This window comes from Barbus barbus (genome assembly GCF_936440315.1).
Source record: "Barbus barbus genome assembly, chromosome: 6".
NCBI lineage: Eukaryota > Metazoa > Chordata > Actinopteri > Cypriniformes > Cyprinidae > Barbus > Barbus barbus.
In genome coordinates, this window is record NC_136734.1 from 773153 (window position 1) to 788289 (window position 15137).

At 39.2% G+C, this 15137-nt stretch overlaps 1 protein-coding gene across 1 annotated transcript in view; it reads left to right on the forward strand.

Annotated features, from left to right (window-relative positions):
• The window catches only part of LOC306871066 (3'-5' RNA helicase YTHDC2-like), a 36339-nt gene extending 23780 nt beyond the window's left edge, over positions 1–12559 (forward strand). The window contains exons 24-30 of the mRNA XM_079418752.1: positions 18–216; positions 1733–1839; positions 2549–2823; positions 5791–5905; positions 7004–7210; positions 7871–8053; positions 11848–12559. Of these exons, the coding sequence (XP_079274878.1) occupies positions 18–216; positions 1733–1839; positions 2549–2823; positions 5791–5905; positions 7004–7210; positions 7871–8053; positions 11848–11901 (1140 nt within the window). The 3' untranslated portion in view covers positions 11902–12559. The remainder of the gene's footprint in view (positions 1–17; positions 217–1732; positions 1840–2548; positions 2824–5790; positions 5906–7003; positions 7211–7870; positions 8054–11847) is intronic.
• Positions 12560–15137: the final 2578 nt, after the last annotated feature.

Here is a 15137-nt window from a genome sequence, read left to right on the forward strand (position 1 = left end):
TTTTTTTCTGTACCCAGATCCCTCCAGCCAATGGGCAGGCGGCAGCAGTGGAGTCCCTGCCCACTGATTGGCTGATTTATGACGAGATGACCCGCGCTCACAGGATCGCCAGTGTCAGGTGCTGCTCTGTGGTCACGCCCCTCACCGTCGCCATCTTCGCAGGAAGTGCCAAACTCCCCAGCTCCGCCCTCCAGGAGCCCGACGTCCACAGAGGAGGTACCGCCTACCTCACAAATACACAAGTGTCTTTATAGACGACACGTCAGGTTAACTATGCTATACTATGTTTAATATTTTCATTTTCTAATTCCCAAATATTAATACTTACAACCTTTATAGTATTGAAGAGACTACATGGAATATTTGTAGAATGGAAAACATGGAAAATTCATTGGTCACACAGATCAGAGATATAACCGCAAAAAAAGTTTTTTTTATTAGCTGATGGAAAATTTTCTAGGTGGGACGCCACATCCAACAATTTTAGCACACACCCCAGTATGATTTATCCCAGTATAACAAAAGGAAAAGTATTAAGACTTGAAAGATTTTAAATAAAGATAATTGTTTTACCAAGTTCTAGATTGAGGGTGATAATGATTCCCACAAAACTATTTTCTGCAAGCTTTTTTCAAGATAAATTTAATTTTTTCACCTTTATTTATGTAGCGCTTTTAACAATACAGATTGTGTCAAAGCAGCTTTACAGTGTCAAATAGGAAAATAGTGTGTCAGTGATGCAAAAGGACAATAGTAAACACTTTTCAGTTAAAGGCCGTTCATCATTGAATTCAGTGACTATAATTCCAGAGCCGGAATGAAGAAACCGCCCCTGTATTTAATAGTATTATTTTTATGTGGTCTGTAGGGCTGTCAAAAAGAAAAAAAATCTAATTTAGAATATTCGTTAAATTGAAAATAAAAATCCACATTTGAAGCCACTGGATGCGGCGCTGCTACGTTCTTCATTCAAAATATTGCGGAAAAAGAGGACATCAATGCAAAGAAGATCTAGTTTGCGTCAAAACTGAAACCAAGCCGTTCACACAGAGTGCATACTTATTGCATTTTCTCGAGGGACATCTATCACCGTCACGCTCACATCTCGCACAAGAGAGCCGCATGAAGCATTGAAAATTAATGCAAGTTAAACATGTCTCCAGACGCTTTTTCCCCATCCCACTGCATCTCATGTTTTTAAATAGAAAAAGTACTATTTGTAAATAGGTTTTCAGTCTTTTGTATTAAACTATACATGCATACATGATGCTGTTTTGTTTCTAATTGTTTAAGCAACTTAATTAATTATATATGGTTTATAAACATTATTTTAAACATTATGCACTTTTTTCAAAGATAGTCGTATTATTTTATTGCTTTGAAGAAATGTGTATTAGTAATATTTTGCTCATTGCGCCCTCTTGTGGCCTCAGGAGAGAAGACAAAAGCTTTTTCCCCCCCAACTGAAATTATGCCTTTTAAATTTGAATATAAATATTTAAGTACAAAATTTGAATTTAGTTTTTCAACCATTTTGACAGCCCTAGTGGCCTTTGACATCAGAAAATGTGATTTAAATGGGCAAAGAAACTTTCTTATTGGATGTCAAGTGACATTTATTTCAATAGTGTTTTATACAATATAGACAGTTTCAAAGTTTATCAGTTGCGCTGTGTAAAACAGTGCTAAAGTGGTGTTTGTGTGTGTGTGTGTGTGTGTGTGTGGTGTGCAGCGGACTCTGTGAATGACAGCAGTGACAGTGAGGTGGAGGATCGCTCCAGCGCTCGTCTGGCTCACATCTGCATCGACGACTGGCTCCACTTCAAACTCCACCGAGAGGTGCGCTTCAGTCAACACTCAGACATTTCACTCTTAGCTGTGCACTGAATCTAATCTTTGACTTTCAGAACATTTAGCAATATACACAAGTCACTCTATATACTAACTTTTAGAAGTTTTACAAGTTTTTGAAAGAGTCTCTTCTGCTCACCAAGGATGCATTTATTTAAACAAAAATACAGTAAAAATTGTGAAATATTATTATAATGTAAACTAGCTTTCAGCATCATTACTCCAGTCTTCAGTGTCACATGATCTTCAGAAATCATAATAATATGCTGATTTACTGCTCAACAAACATTTCTGATTATTATCAATGTTGAACACAGTTGTGCTGCACAATATTTTTGTGGAAACTATGATACATTTTATTTTTCAGGATTCTTTAAATATAAAGGTTAGCATTTATTTCAAATAGAAATCTTTCGTAACTTTATAAATGACTTTACTGTCGCTTTTGATCAATTTAATGTGTCCTTGCTAAATAAAAGTATACATTTCTTGATGCTGAAAATTCACATTAGTACCTCAAACTGAATGTAATTTATTTTAATATAATATAAAAACATTAGTACCTCAAACTGAATAATAATAATATTAAAATGAACATTACACTACTGAAGAATGAATGCGCAGACCCATGACTGTGTGTGGTGTTTGTGTGTGTGTTTGTGGTGTTTGTGTGTGTGTTTGTGGTGTTTGTGTTTAGACGGCGGAGCTGCTGTTCGGTCTGAGGCAGCGCTGGCAGAGTCTGTTCCTGCGGCGAATCCGTTCTCCATCCAAGTCCTGCTCTCAGCTGGACGAGGCCACCATCCGCGCACTGGTGTCGGTTCTGTCGGCCGAGGAACAGAGCGCAGGCCTCCAGCAGCCCACCGGCATCGGCCAGAGACCTCGACCCATGACCGCAGATGACCCCCCGCAGACGCCGGCCGGCCGGAGCGCAGTGGAGCATCAGGAGCAGGAGGAGCGCAGAAGCCCAGACAGGTGTACCTCTGTGTTTTATACATCCATACGACTATGCATCATCACCAGTGTTGGGAAGGTTACTGCAGAAATGTAATAGGTTATAGATGACAAGTTACCCTATTTAAAATGTAATAAATAGTGTAACTGTTTCAATTACTTTATTAAAGTAATGTAGGGTCATTCCATTAAATCGGTACCTTTTCCACTTGGAAAAATTGAAAGAAAAAAAAGTTTAATCAATATTTTTTTAAATATCCATGAAATGAAGACACCTTAAAATGTCAAGAAATTGTATTGTCCAAAATATAAAAAAGGTGCGCACGTATCACAAACCCAAACAGGGCTCAGGTGCAGGAAAAGAAAGTCAAACTCTAGCAAAAGAACAAAGGTGATGTCCACACACTGTTATAACTGCTCCATAAAAAAAAATGTTTTTATTACTAGTGCCAAGAAATTGTATTGTGCCATCTCAGGCTATGATGTAATTTATTATTTAATGACTATTTTTCTACCTCATGTTTTGGTATTTGTCAACCCTGTTACCGACACAAGTGTTACTATATTTGCTATAGTTTAATTAGAACTCATATGCCACTGAATGATATAAGCATTAGCTCAATAATATACCGAGGGTGACCTTTTAAAATTTTTAATTTTACACAGACAATCTTTAAAAGCAGGGTCAGACCTAATCGATGTCAACCCTGTTACCCACGTGTCAAAACCTGTTACTCTAAAAACTAACAGATTTGACCATTTCAAACAAATGTGCTAATTGCTAGCTAATAGTCAATTTCACAAAAGCACATGTTGTATATTTTGAAAGGATTTTACTTGTAGATATTTATTATATTAAATGTAAGAAATAATTGTTTAAATGTACATTTTAAAAATGGTAACAGGATTGATCAATCATCAAAAATAGAGCATTATAGAGGAGTGAGAGAAACATGCTTGTGTGTTAAGTGTAGGAATCCTGGTTGAGAGAAGATGTAAGCTCCTAGATGTGATGTCACGAGAATGTACTTTATTTTACAGGGGTTTCTTGATGAAGGTAACAGGGCTGACATGAAATCTGAGGACACCAATAAAATGAGTTATATTTTATAGAAGAAATGCATACTTATGCTAAAAACAATGCTTAACAATGAGACTATATTTAGAACAAAATGCAAATGTAATATTTACATAATTTTGCCTTCATTGTGCAAAATAAAAGTCCTGCTGAAAAAGAAATATCATAGTGAGGGAGGAACTGGACAAAAACCTTACCCTTACCAGCATAAATGCTATTTAAATTATTTAAAATAATATTTAATTGACTTTTTTGATGTAATATTGATGAAAGCATACATTGTATTATGTTTTTAAATTGCACAATTATTATTTGTTATATTAAATCTATGTTCGGTTATGTCTTAGGGACGCAAAAGGCACCGATTTGGTGGAATGACCCTGTAACTGATTGCATTTGATTACTCTTCAACACTGATCGTCACAGAGATTTGACGATATGAATATTGATACAGCTGTCTCAGTTTTGGTATTGTGGCACGTGTGCAGCAGTGGACTGTGTGTTTAATTTTAATACAAGAAAAGCGTTTAAAAAACATAGCGGAAAAGTGAGTTAAAAAAATAAAAATAAATAGCATAATATACAGGCTACAACAAGGTTTAATCTGGCCGCAGAGGAACACAACCAGGTTGCCTGATATAAAGAGACCTAATCCCCGAAACAGAGCCTCACACTCGTGCAATACGGAAATATCTGCCAAGTGTGTTACTTATCTTTGTGAACCTGGCAACCATGAGTACACGCTCTCTCCACTGTGGATAAACACACTGGCGCCGTGTTTCTCTATTAACAGTGAAGCTGTGGCTTTAATTGCCTTAGAAACTATGATGTTACCAGCTCCTTGGTGAGAAAGATAATGTAGCTCTTCAGGGATTTTGTTGATAAAATTGCGGGGCAGCGCTGAGAATTTGAGTTGCTGAATGTGCTGTGAGCTACAGTGAAGACAGCGCATTGGTTTAGAACGCAGGTGTGGGTGAAGGGATGAGAGCGAGGACTCACTTGCAGGAGGAAATAGGGCTTTATTAATTATAAAATCAACAAACAAAAACTACCCCGTAGGGGAAAACAGACTGACAGGACTTCACACAGGGTAACATCGACGACGAACCGGCACAGGACTGCAAAAACAAGGAGATTATAAAGGGAGCAAATGAGGAGGGTAACGAGTAAACACAGGTGGGGCAAATTAACCAATAATCAGGAAACAAGGTGGGTGGGGTCAAGACAATTGACATGAGAGCACATGGCACATAGAACCAAACAAGACCAGCCATGTGCTCACACAAAACAAAAACACAAGCACATGGCCAGCAAAACAAAAATCACTAACCATGTGCAAAACAGGACATGAACACGTAGCTAATGATCCGAACACCACGCCCCAACATGAAACCGAGCACGCAGACGAAAGAGCGCGCGGCTCGAGCACACTCGAAGCCGCACGCTCACCAGAAAACAAGACAAGGAGCGAGTGTCAGGGCTCCGTCACAAAACCATGAATAAACTAGACCGAAGTGACAGAACCCTGACAGAGAGAGTGTGTTAATTTGTGAAATGATAACCTACCAGCAATGTAAAGATTTTTTATATATATATATTAGTATGAGTGCATTACAATATAAATTTATTAGAACGAGTACATTATTATTTATGGGTCTTTTAAACAAGATGTAGAAAATTGTACCTGGTGGAGAAACATATGCCATTATCTCTATATTGTACTGTGGTAGAGTTATGGAGGCGCTTTATAATGCAGAGCTCAACTAGTTAGCACTGGCCCTATAGTATGCAGTGTTTAATAAACAGCTGTTTTACTGAATTCTGCTGAGGTGAAGTTCAGTGCAGTCCTGTATCATGGCTTTGCTGGTGATGCACAGGTCCTCTGAATAACACTGTGATGTTTCCCGCAGGCCTTGGCTGGCGTCTCAGATGAAGAATCCCAGAGCTCTTCCCTCCAAACATCTGGGAGAAGAGAACGGCCCCGTGAAGAGCGCCGACGGACCCTCGTCCCCGTCCTCAGGAGCAGTACGTCACGGCTCATATACTTACAATTAACTTTGGTTGCAATTTAGGTCCAATATTTTTATATAATTTTTTTTTTTTTTTTTTTTAGGGCTTACTTTGGTCATACTTAAGTTCCTATCTATTTAATTATTTATTTATTTATTTTGGTTGCGCTTAAAACATTTTTTTTTAAATATTGTAACTTAAGTCCAACCAAAATGAGTCCTAAAAAATAAATAAATAAATACAAAAAAATATTGAAACTTACTGCAACCAAAGTGAAAAAAATATAGATTTTTTATAATATTGGAACTTATTTTTTTAGGAGTCTCTTTTTTTTATAGAATAAATTTTAATTTCATTTTATGTTTTTAGGAATGCTTTTGGTTGCATTATTGTAGTTTTCATTTTATATATTTTTTTCTATTCAGTGGTTCTCAGTCATCTTCGAGGCAACTCTAAAAAGGCATTAATTATAATAAATAATAACATTAAAATATTTTATATATTATTTTTTCCATTTTAATAACTGTTGGTTTTCATTAAAGAACATAGTTTTTTAAACTTTTGTGATCGCAAAATTAATCGTGATTAATCTAATATATCAAATCTCCTAGTTTGTTAATTAAAAAAGCAATACATTTAAATAAATAAATGGACTTTAATAAAATAATCTAATTATTCTCTAATTACAATGTCAACCTTTACTACTACATTATTAAAATCAAAAGTGCAATCTGTTAATATTATTTTAATGGACCTGAGCAACATGAACTAACAATAAACAGTTGTTTATAAACAATTAATAAATTAATATTAACTAATGTTAACGAATGAGACCTTGATGTTTAAAGTGTTACCAAAAAGGTTGAAAACAAGCAGCTTTTTTGACTCCATTGGGGAAGTATTTTGTTGGACAATGGTGGATGTTTGAGTCAAAAAGTTTGTGTTTGCTGATCTAAACGATTGTCTGTGGTAATGAACATCCGACTGGAGATATAACCGAATCTATCGGGTGAATTCAGGTGTCATTTGCTGCTGTAATGCTGAGCAGAAAGTGCTGTAATGGACCTGATGTTGTACTGCAGTTGTTGACTGATGTGTGTGTTATTAATGCAGCGCTGCTCGTCTCCGTCCGCACGTCTGCTGCGATCCAGCGTCTGCTACTTCATCATGAAGAGCAGTAACATGAGGAACATCGATCTGTCCCAGCAGAGGGGAATCTGGTCCACGACGCCCAACAACGAGCACAAGCTGACGCGAGCCTTCGTCGAGAGCAGCGCCGTCTTCCTCATCTTCTCCGTTCAGGGATCCGGACACTTCCAGGTCTGTGTCCTTCAGAGCGCAGACTTGACTTTCCCTCAACGCCATTTATGATGACACATACGTGACTGCCACCTTCCTACAGTTAAAGCAAGAGCTCACACAATTTTTTAAAAAAGGACAATAATTTGTCAAGTCAATTTATTTATATATTTTACAAAAGCTCTGAACCGCTGAAAAAATCTTAGATCTTAGATTATAGTTTGATTTATTGATGATTTATTTTTCTCTTGGAAAGTTATTTCTCTCTTCAAAAAAACATTAAACTATTTTCTGTCTTCAAAAAAAAAGACTTTTTTGGTATTCAGAATTTTTCTTTTTTTTTCTTTTTCTTTTTTCTCTTTTCAAAAAAACTTTTTTTTATTTTTTTATAATAATCATTTCCCCCTTCAAAAAAACTTCCACCTTAATTTTTTTCTTCATGTGTGGTTCAGAGTTTCTGTAATATAGCAGTTTATACCATAAAGATCGTGTCAAAGCAGCTTCACAGTAATCAACAGCAAAAAATAACAGTGTTAATGTTGTAAAATTCATCCATGATGAAGCTTCTTCAGTTTCAGCTGTAAAGCTCAGGTTTTGTTCTCCTCTGATGGCGTCAGTCGTATGTCTGGGTCTGGTGTGTTTGGCCAGGGTTATATGTCTGGTTCTGGTGTGTTTGGGCAGGGTTACGCGCGCATGGTGTCGGCGGTCAGCGGCGAGCGCTGTCTGGACTGGGGCTCGGCCGGTCTGGGCGGCGTGTTCGGGGTGGAATGGATCCGTAAGGAGAATCTGCCGTTCCAGCTCACGCAGCAGCTCCTGAACCCCTGGAACGACAACAAGAGAGTGCAGATCAGCCGAGACGCACAGGTCAGAAAACACACACACACACTCTCACACACAGAGTATGTTTAACTGATGATGATGACGGTTAATGTGTGATACGGCTGTCAAAAAAACAATTGAATTTTTAATATTCGTCGAGTTTAAAATATAAATCCACATTTGAATTTTAATCAGTGAGACACAAGATGTGAAGATGATGTAGGTGTCGTTGCATTTTAATGTTTTTTTTTTTGGTCTATCCAGCTGAACCCACTAGATGCGGCGCTGCTGCGTTGTTTATTCAAAATATGATGTTGATGTTGTTTGCGTCAAAACTGAAACCAAGCCGTTCACACAGAACACATATTTATCGCATTTTCTCGAGGGACATCTGTCACCGTTGCACTCATGTCTCACACAAGAGAGCCGCATGTTTAGAAAGCATGTAAAATTAATGCAAGTTTGACTTTTAAAAAACACATCTCGAGACTTTATGGCAGTTTTTCCCATCCCACTGATTCTCATGTTTTTAAATGAAAAAGTACTCTTTGAGATTGGTTCAAGATGGCGCCGCTTTGTTCGGACGGCGTCCAGGTCGCTCCGATAAGATTGTTTTTATTTAGTTTTTTACTTATTTTTACTTTCTCTTTTTACACATTTCACGTCGGCACTGATCACCTATAACAAAGAAACACTTTTGGACATTGGAAACCACTACACCAACCTGTTCCAGGACACTTTAGCCATGAATCCAGCATGGCCTCTGGAGATTCTTCGGAACGCAGAGATGAACAATACCCCCCCGAGGCGACGGATCAAGAAACGTCCATTCTGTCACGTTCCTGCTCGCCTCATCTGGAACATCTTTCCATTATTTGCCGCCCATTTTATCTGCCCCGCGAGTTTTCATCGATCATTGTTACTGCTGTTTACATTCCACCACAGGCGGACACCGGCTTGGCTTTGTCTAAGCTCCACGATGTGCTCAGCGGCTACATTAACAAACATCCTGACGCTGCCTTCATCATCGCGGGGGACTTTAACAAAGCCAACCTCAAGCAGGTCATGCCGAACTTCCATCAACATGTATCCTGTCCAACTAGAGGACCAAACACACTGGATCATTGCTACTCTCAGTTCAAGAATGCCTACAAAGCCCGCTCACTACCGGCTTTTGGCAAATCGGACCATGCCGCCATTCTCCTCACACCGGAATATAAACAAAGGCTCGTTCAGGAACCTCCGGTGCAGAGAGTAGTGACGCGCTGGTCCTACCACTCAGAGACTATGCTGCAGGCGGCGCTTGATGACGTCGACTGGGACATGTTCCGGGCGAGTTCTTCTGACGTCAGCGAGTTCACGGATGTAGCATTAAGCTTTGTAAACACGCTAACCGAGCAAGCTACAGAAACAATAACTATAAGGACATTCTCCAATCAGAAACCGTAGGTGGACAGATCAATCCGTGCCGCGGTTAACACACGCACTGCAGCTTACAATGAGGCTCTTCTGACCGGGAATATGAGCGAGTACAAAGCATCGTGCTATGCTCTCCGACGCGAAGTAAGAGCCGCTAAACACAGATACAGAGAGAGAATTGAGTCTCATTTCCAGCTCAACGACTCTCGACGGATGTGGCAGGGACTGAGGACCATCTGTGCCTTCGGAAACAAATCCTCCGCGGAGGTGAGAGCAGATCCGTTGCTGGCCGACGAGTTAAACATCTTCTACAGCCGCTTCGATGGCAACGGTGGCGGCGCGTCTCTGCCGTCCAGCATGTCAGGAAGCAGCAGGCAGAGCAGCGATGATCCTGTAATCACCGTATCGGAGGATGAGGTTCGGAGGGCGCTAAAGAGAGTGAACGTCAGGAAAGCAGCTGGACCTGATGGGATAACCGGCCGTGCTCTGAGGTCCTGCGCAGATCAGCTCGCTGGTTTGTTCACATCTATCTTTAATGAGTCCCTTGCTACCTCCGTGGTTCCCACCGCTTTTAAAAAATCCGTCATTATCCCTGTACCAAAGAACAATAAATCCTCTTGCCTGAATGACTATCGCCCAGTTGCCCTCACATCTATAGTCATGAAGGTTTTTGAGAGACTTGTAAAGAGCCACATTTGCTCCTCCATCCCTGATACTTTGGACCCTCTTCAGTTTGCCTATCGCCCAAACAGATCCACGGACGATGCCATCTCTCACGTCCTCCACTCTTCCCTCACACACTTGGACAGCAACAATGGGAATTATGTAAGGCTGCTATTCATTGACTATAGGTCAGCTTTCAACACTATAGTCCCCATCAAGCTGGCTTCTAAACTCACAGACCTCGGCCTAAACTCCTCACTCTGTGACTGGATTCAAGACTTCCTCACCGGCAGACCTCAAGTGGTGAAAGTTGGCCAGTTCACCTCAAACTCCATCACTCTGAACATAGGAGCCCCACAGGGCTGTGTCCTGAGTCCCCTGCTCTACTCTCTCTACACGCATGACTGCTTGTCCTCTCACAGCTCCACATCTATTATCAAATTCGCTGATGATACTGTGGTTCTGGGCCTCATCTCCAACAACGATGAGACCGCATACTTGGATGAGGTAGAGAGACTCACATCATGGTGCCAGGACAACTGTCTCTCTCTGAATGTGAGCAAAACTGAAGAGCTGATCATGGACTTTAGGAAGAGACAGCAGCGGCCCTACAGACCCCTGTGGAGAGGGTGAGTAGCTTCAAGTACCTCGGTGTAAACATCTCCGAGAACCTGACTTGGACTACACACATCCAAACACAGGTTAAGAAAGCCAGGCAAAGACTGTACCATCTGTGACAGCTGAGGAAATTCAGGGTCTCACCAGCAATCCTGAAAACTCTCTATTCAGGGACCATAGAAAGTGTATTGACTCAGTGCATCTCAGTGTGGTATGGAAACAGCTCCAATCAGGACTGCAAAGCTCTACAGAGAGTTGTGCGCTTAGCTGAGCGCATCTCAGGGTCTGCTCTCCCCTCTCTGCAGGACATCTACCTCAAACGCTGCAAAAATAGAGCTGTCAAAATCATCAAGGACTCTAATCACCCTGGTAACCAGCTATTCACTTTGCTTCCATCTGGTAAGCGCTTCCGTAGCCTGATGGCAAAAACTGAGAGACTTAGGAGGAGCTTCTTCCCCCAGGCCATCAGGCTCCTAAACTCTAACTCTGTGTCATAACATCACATGACTCCATGTTAATATCACCATATCAATAAGCTATTCATAAGTTTTCTCTACTTTTTTTTTTTTTTTTGCACATTCCTCTTTATTACTATTTAAGTCAACAACATACTGACCTGCACATTTATATTATATTTATATTTTTTATCTTTTATTTTATTTTATTCTTTTATTTTTTTCTACTTTTCTTCTCTTAATATTTGTATTCTATATAATTGCACTGTCCTTGGAGCGGACCTGACCTACATTTCACTGCTGGTTATACTCTGTATAATTGTGTATGTGACGAATAAAAACTCTTGAATCTTGGTTTTCAGTCTTTTGTATTAAACTATACATGCATACATGATTCTGTTTTGCTTCTAATTGTTTAAGTAAATTATATATGGTTTATAAACATTATTTTAAACATTATGCACTTTTTTCAAAGGTAGTCGTGTTATTTTAACGCTTTGAAGAAATGTGCATTAGTAATATTTTGCTCGTTGCGCCCTCTTGTGGCCTCAGGAGAGAAGACAAAAGCCCCCCCCCCCCCCCCCCCCCAACTTAAATTATGCCTTTTACATTGGAATATAATTTGAATATTGGTAATTGATATTGGTAAGCCCTAATGTGTGATCTGTGTGTGTGTTTGAGCAGGAAGTGGAGCCGCAGACAGGAAGTCAGCTACTGCAGCTCTGGGAGCGAATCTGAGCCCATCACATACATCACTGTGATCTTTACGTCATTTATGAGAATTAATGGACTTAAATCTTCTTCTTTCTGGCTGTATAACATGAATAGCTTGTTCTCAGGGTGAGTCAGGCCTCGTGAACGTCAGCGATAAATGTTTTATGAATCTTGTGTTTTAAACATCTTCACCGAATGCGTTGGCTCTGATCAGTTCAGTGTGCTGCTTTTAATTGCTGTGCAAATGTTTTTGTCATCTATGATGACTTTGCACAAAGTGTTCACTATTTCAGTGTTGAAATGTTTGTTTAGCAGATAAAGAGAAAAATATGAAATATTTTGTGAAACGGAAGGACAGTTTGTTTGGAATTTCTGTGTTCTCGGTTCGTTGTTTTGTCTGTTCGCTGATCATCAGCTCTGCTTGAAATAACTGACATGCTGATGTTGTGAATTAAACACTGAAAGCTGCTATAATAATCCAGCCTGCCATTTTAATAGTGAAAACAAAAAAAATACAGCAAAGTTGTTTTCTGTTGGTTGACTGTTCATTTGTGCCATCGTAAGTTTTTATGAATGTTCAGTCTGTTCATTTCTCATGTCATCTGTAGTGACGCAATTGTGTAATTTACAATAAAACATTGCAGATGTTTCTCTTGTACAGTCATGGAAACATTAGATCTGAAAAACTCATGAAAATTATTAAACACTCCAAAATTAATAATCTCTAAGTCATGGAAAATAATACATGAAAATTTAATAAAATCTCCAAAAAGTCAGGAAAATGAACCAAATCTCGAATAGTCATGAAAATGTATAAAATCTCAAAGTTATGAAAATTTTACAAAATCTCAAAGTCATAAAAATACTGAGCCCCTTAAAGGGACATTTGCAAAAATAAAAAATGAAGACTTTCATGTGCGCACGAGAAATGTTTTGCGAGCTCATATGTTAGAGTCACTGGTTGAGTCACGACTTGTGTGGGGAAGTCATGGCCTAATGGTTAGAGAGTCGGACTCGTAATCCATAGGTTGTAGGTTTGAGTCTCGGGCCGGCAGGGATTGTAGGTGGGGGGAGTGAATGTCCAGCGCTCTCTCCACCCTCAATACCACGACTGAGGTGCCCTTGAGCAAGACACCGAACCCCCAACTGCTCCCCTGTTTGTTTTCATTTCTCATTAAGGAGAGTTGACTGGGAGGGTGAGAGCAGAAAATTAAGTTAAAAAATAAGGGCCATCCTAATGTGTATTTCTCCAGTACCAACAACAGAACCGTTAACATCAGAGCTTATCGATACTCCGATCTTTCATAATTCAGCCCCAGGGCCCATTTAACCCGTTTAAATTCTTCCCAAACATGAAAATATCCAAATGATGTGCCATTAGTAACTCTTTGAAATAATCTATATTTATCTTTTATTATTATTATTTTTTTATTTTTGAAAAGTGTGCGAAAAATTGTGTTTTACAGGCAGTTTTAGCTTAAAATGAAAAAGAATGTAATCAATAATTATAAATTAATTAATTTAATAGCCTATTTGAAAACTAATTCTTAAAAATAAGCATGAAGTGCTAATTCTTAAAAATAAAGTCGTAATATTTTTACTCAACCAGGTAGTTTGAATACATTTGATGTAAAAGCTACTGGAATATAAAAAATGTCAAATTTTATCCATCCATAACATAAAAGTCATTTAGATCTAAGAGATTGTAAAAATAGTAAATAACAAACTTGAAGAAACATGAGGTCTGGTCTGTCAAAAAATTATTCAGACGATGCAAACTATTGAAGTGACAAAGTTGAATAGTTTCAGCAGATGGTTCTCTGCTGTCTGACCAGTCACTTCTTAATCTCATCGTAGTCTCCATCGATGGCTCCTGCTACAGAGGCACAGGAACATTAGGCTGAATAGACAGATGTTATATTTAAATTCACTGAGTATAATATCAGCATTGCTATTTTACTGTCTTAAAGATGTATCAGACTCTATTACATTCATTTCCAATGGATTTCATATTATTTAAACATAATGAACTGGAATCAATGCGCTTGTTTCACAAACAGCTTGTTTAATCAGCAATTGAGTCACGGTTAAACATGAGACTTAACCGTCCACGTGCATGATGGAGTGCATCAGAAAGGAGCACAATTACAGTACATCTGCTGAAATATTTATTATATACAGGTGCATCTCAATAAATTAGAATGTCATTGAAAAGTTCATTTATTTCAGTAATTCAACTCAAATTGTGAAACTCGTGTATTAAATAAATGCAATGCACACAGACTGAAGTAGTTTAAGTCTTTGGTTCTTTTCATTGTGATGATTTAGGCTCACATTTAACAAAAACCCACTAATTCACTTTCTCAACAAATTAGAATACACCATAAGACCAATAAAAACACATTTTTAGTGAATTGTTGGCCTTCTGGAAAGTATGTTCATTTACTGTATATGCACTCAATACTTGGTTGGGGCTCCTCTTGCTTTAATTACTGCCTCAATGCGGCGTGGCATGGAGGTGATCAGTTTGTGGCACTGCTCAGGTGGTATGGAAGCCCAGGATGCTTTGATAGCGGCCTTTGGGTCATCTGCATTGTTGGGTCTGGTGTCTCTCATCTGGTGTCCTCTTGACAAGAGTTCAAGTTCAAGGTTCAGGTCAGGTGAGTTTGCTGGCCAATCAAGCACAGTAACACCATGGTCATTGAACCAGCTTTTGGTACCTTTGGCAGTGTGGACAGGTGCCAAGTCCTGCTGGAAAATGAATCAGCATCTCCATAAAGCTTGTCAGCAGAAGGAAGCATGAAGTGCTCTAAAATCTCCTGGTAGATGGCTGCGTTGACTGTGGACTTCAGAAAACACAGTGGGCCAACACCAGCAGATGACATGCAGCCCAAATCATCTCTGACTGTGGAAACTTCACACTGGACTTCAAGCAACATGGATTCTGTGCCTCTCCACTCTTCCTCCAGACTCTGGGACCTTGATTTCCAAATGAAAAGCAAAATTTACTTTCATCAATTTTTTTATTTAAGGTTCTCTGACCCCGAGACTCAACTATTTTCTGCAGTTCTCCAGCTGTGGTCCTTGGAGAGTCTTTAGTCACTCAAACTCTCCTCCTCATCATGCATTAGGACGATATAGACACACGTCCTCTTCCAAACAGATTTTTAACATGTTTAGTTGATTGGAAACTCTTAATTATTGCCCTGATGGTGGAAATGGGAATTTTCTCTGCTCTAGCTTCTTTCTTAAAGCCACTA